Source organism: Impatiens glandulifera, chromosome 3 (genome assembly GCF_907164915.1).
Source record: "Impatiens glandulifera chromosome 3, dImpGla2.1, whole genome shotgun sequence".
NCBI classification, from domain to species: Eukaryota; Viridiplantae; Streptophyta; class Magnoliopsida; order Ericales; family Balsaminaceae; genus Impatiens; species Impatiens glandulifera.
The window spans coordinates 56,880,037-56,884,088 of NC_061864.1; the positions used below are offsets into that span (position 1 = coordinate 56,880,037).

The following is a 4,052-nucleotide window of genomic DNA, read 5'->3' on the forward strand; positions in this document are numbered from 1 at the left end:
AAGTCATGGAAAAACTCCTCGCAAATGGCGATGAGTGTAATTACAATGATGTGTGGTACCTTGACAATGGAGAAAATAACCATATGAAGGGCCATCGAGAGAAGCCCAATGAGCTCGATGAGAAAATTATAAAAAATGTGATGTTTGAATATGGAACCAAGGCACACAGGTTTCTTGATCTAGATTGTTGGAAGATATATGTGAGTAGAGATATTGTGTTTGAGCTGGAGAAGAAGTGGGAGTGGTGCAACGACAACAATAAGATCTTACAAAACTCAATTGAGTTTGGAATCTTACGAGATGTCTATGCGGAAGCACCATTAGTAGAGATTGATCTTGATGAATTGTTGTTGTTCACCACTGACGATCCAACAACATATCATGAGGCGGTAGCCGAAAAGACATGGTATGAGGCCATGAAGAAAGAGATCGAGTCCATCAGGAAGAACAAGACATGGGAGCTCATAGAATTACCACTCAGTCACAAGACCATTGGGTTAAAGTGGGTTTTCATGTTTAAAAGATACAGCAAAGGAAACATCCTCAAGTACAAAGCGAGATTGGTAGCGAAAGGCTATATGCATAAATAAAGCGTTGATTTTTTGGAGACCTTTGCACCGCTAGCAAAATTTGACACAGTTAAGCTAATTCTTTTCATTGCAGCTCACCGTGGATGATAGATTCACCACTTGGATGTCAAATCAGCATATCTCAATGTTGACATAAAAAAAGAAGTCTATGTCTCTCAACTTGAGCTTCATCATCAAGAATAAAGAGTACATGGTGTACAAGTTATACACGGCTCTCTACGGACTACGTCAAGCACCAAGGGAGTGTAACATTTGCTTCAACAATAGAATGATAAGTCTTGGCTTCTTGAAATGTTCTCAAGAGTAGGTTGTGTATATGAGAAACCATGGAGAATAAATACTCATTGTTGGTGTATACGTCGACGACTTGATCTTGATAGGATAAAACATCAAGGTGTTGAGGAGTTCAAAAAATAGATAATGAAAGAGTTTAAGATGAGTGATCTCGAGCTACTCTCGTACTATTTCGGTATCGAGGTGGACAAGAAGAAAGATAGCATCGAGGTGAAGCAAGAAGCTTATGCGAAGAAGTCGTTGAAATACTTTGCATTGGAGGATTAAAACTTGAGCAAGTATCCGATGGAAGCAAAGTTGCAGCTCAGAAAGGATGTGGAAAGAAGTTTAGTGGATTCAAAGGAGTATAGGCGTATCATCGGGTGTCTTAGGTACTTGAAGCGCATTCGACCTGATATCTCTTATGCAGTTGGAATAGTGAGTCAATACATGGAGCAGCCTACCACTCTACACCAACAAGTAGTAAAACACATTCTTCGTTACGTGAAGTGACGACGAGCTATGGGATTCAGTTAAGAAGAGGACAAGAAGTTGAAGAACTCGTTGATTTTACTAACATCGACCTAGTCGGTGACACAAACGATAGAAAAAGCACCAGAGGGATGGTGTTTTATCTCAACGGGGAATTTGATCACCTGAAAATCTCAAATGTAGAAACTGTTGCTTTATCTTTATGTGAGGCAGAGTTTATGGCATATACTGCAGCGTCGTGTCAAGGACTTTGGTTGAGAAACTTGTTAAGCGAGGTGCTCGGATGCGAGCCGAGTCCGGTAACCCTTTATGTCGACATCAAGTCTGCAATAGCATTAATGAAGAATCTGGTGTTTCATGGACGCAACAAACACATCGACACTTTGTTCCACTTCATCTGTGAATGTGTCGAGAACCGAAAAATCATTGTAGAGTTCGTAAGCACTAGAGAGTAACGTGCAAACATTCTCACCAAAGCACTATCAAGAGTCAAATTCGCGGAGATGAGAGAGCTGCCCGGCTTAATGAATCTCGAACCAAATCAAGTTTGAAGGGGAGATTTGTGAGTTTAAGCATTGATTGTCAACAAATTGAAAGTTGTTGGCTTTTATTGTCTTTTATGAGATTATGGCTTATTTAATTATTAATAGGCTTGAGCCTGTATGTATAAGTAATATAGGGTTTCTAGGTTAATTACTATTTTATAAGAGTTGTTTGTAAAGGTTAATATACAACACTTAAGTTTCTCAAAAAAATTTCCACTAAAACAAATCTTATTGTCCTTCCTAGTCTTTTCCAAAGTTTCATTTCTTCATAAATATTTTTAAAGATCCAATAATCAGAACCCAAATATCCTCTGAAATTAAGGTTTTAATTTCTTCCAAAATCATACTTTTGTCCTCTTTAACCGCAATTGAAAAAGGATACTTGAAAACAGGCTTTTACCAACCATTTGATTAGAGGATAAAGATGACCAATATGTTAGGATTTGTATCTTCTAAATCCGACCAGCTTGAAAAATCTGTAAAAATGCAAGAAAGAATAATACAAGAAAATACAGATTTATAGTGGTTCACTAAAATTGAGCTACATCCACTTCAGCCACCACCAAATTTTACTATGAAGAAGAAGAAGGAATACAGAGTTTTTGCCTCACACTTTATCTCTCTAGAATTCAGTCTATCTCATGTAAAACCTTAATAATCACATATTTATAGGGTAAACATTCAGGTAATAAACCTAAATAACTTTGGTCAAAACCAAAAAAAGAAAACCCAATAAACTCTAATTAACAATGTAGAGTTTATTATAAGTGTAGGCTCCATAACTCAACAATCTCCCACATGAAGACTAACTTCATCATCTCTCGATCGGTAGTGGCTTTCCATTCGGTGTCTTAACGAAGAAGATCAACTGAAGTTGCACACAACTTCAGTTTCTCATTTTTCACAGCTTTCGTCAACATATCAGCTGGATTCTCACTCCCGGGAATCTTCTCAAGAGCTAATACTCCATCTTCTAAAGCTGACCGGATGAAATGATAACGAATTTGTATATGCTTCGTCATGCCATGATAATCAAGATTCTTTGACAAATGAATGGCACTCTGACTATCGCATCGCAACACACTTCCCTCGTAGTCTTGACCCAATTCTAGCAAAAAGCGTTGTAACCACATCATCTCCTTAGCAGCCTCTGTCACAGCAACATACTCTACCACACAACTAGAAAGAGCAACAATCTTATGCAATTTTGAAACCCAACTGATTGCAGTTCCTCCCAGAGTATAAATGTACCCTATTGTTTTCTTACTACTATCAACATCACTACCATTGTCAGCATCAACATATCCTTCCAAACCCATATTAGACTTTCGAAAACACAAAGCGAGACTCGTACTTCCTTTTAAGTATCGTAGTATCTACTTTACTGCTTCCCAATGTTGTCTATCTGAGTTGCTCATGAATCTGCTAACAACTCTCACTGCATGCAATGTCTAGTCATGTGCAAACCATCGCATACATAATACAACCAATGGCAGAGGCATACAGACTAGCTAAGGGGTAGTTACTGGTTTTGCATCATATAAGTTGAACCTACTAAGAACTTTCTTCACATATTCTTCTTGTGAAATCTTCAGAACTTCTTCATCCCTAAAAATTCTCAACCCAAGGATTTGTTTAGCAGCACCCAAATCCTTCATTGCAAACTTTTCAGACAGCTCATTTTTGAGCTTGTTAATCTCATACAAGCTTGCTCCAGCAATCAACATGTCATCAACGTAGAGGAGCAGAATAATGTACGATTTATCAAACCTCTTGATATAGAAGTAATGATCAGTTTCACACCTCAGAAAATTGTTACTTTTCATGAAGCTATCGAACTTCTTGTACCATTACCTTGGAGCCTGTTTCAAACCATACAGATTCTTCTAAAGCTTACACACAAGCTCATCTTTTCCTTTGATTTCAAATCCTTCTGGTTGTAGCATGTAAATATCTTCATCTAAATTACCATGAAGAAAAGCAGTTTTGACATCCATTTGTTGAAGATGAAGGTCTTCTTTCACAACCAAACTCAAAATAGTTTTGATTGTCATCAATTTAATTACTGGAGAGAAGATCTCATTGTAGTCAATACCTTCTTTCTGTTGAAATCCTTTCACAACCAATCTTGTCTTGTACCTCATGGTTTTAT

The 4,052-nt window shown here is 37.6% G+C and overlaps 1 protein-coding gene across 1 annotated transcript; it reads left to right on the plus strand.

The window, feature by feature from the left end:
- The first annotated feature begins 1,169 nt into the window (after window positions 1-1,169).
- On the plus strand, window positions 1,170-1,758 carry LOC124930452 (uncharacterized mitochondrial protein AtMg00810-like). The gene is made up of 2 exons (XM_047470793.1): window positions 1,170-1,372; window positions 1,569-1,758. Exons 1-2 carry the CDS (start codon window positions 1,170-1,172, stop codon window positions 1,756-1,758), a joined length of 393 nt encoding a protein of 130 aa, XP_047326749.1.
- Window positions 1,759-4,052: the final 2,294 nt, after the last annotated feature.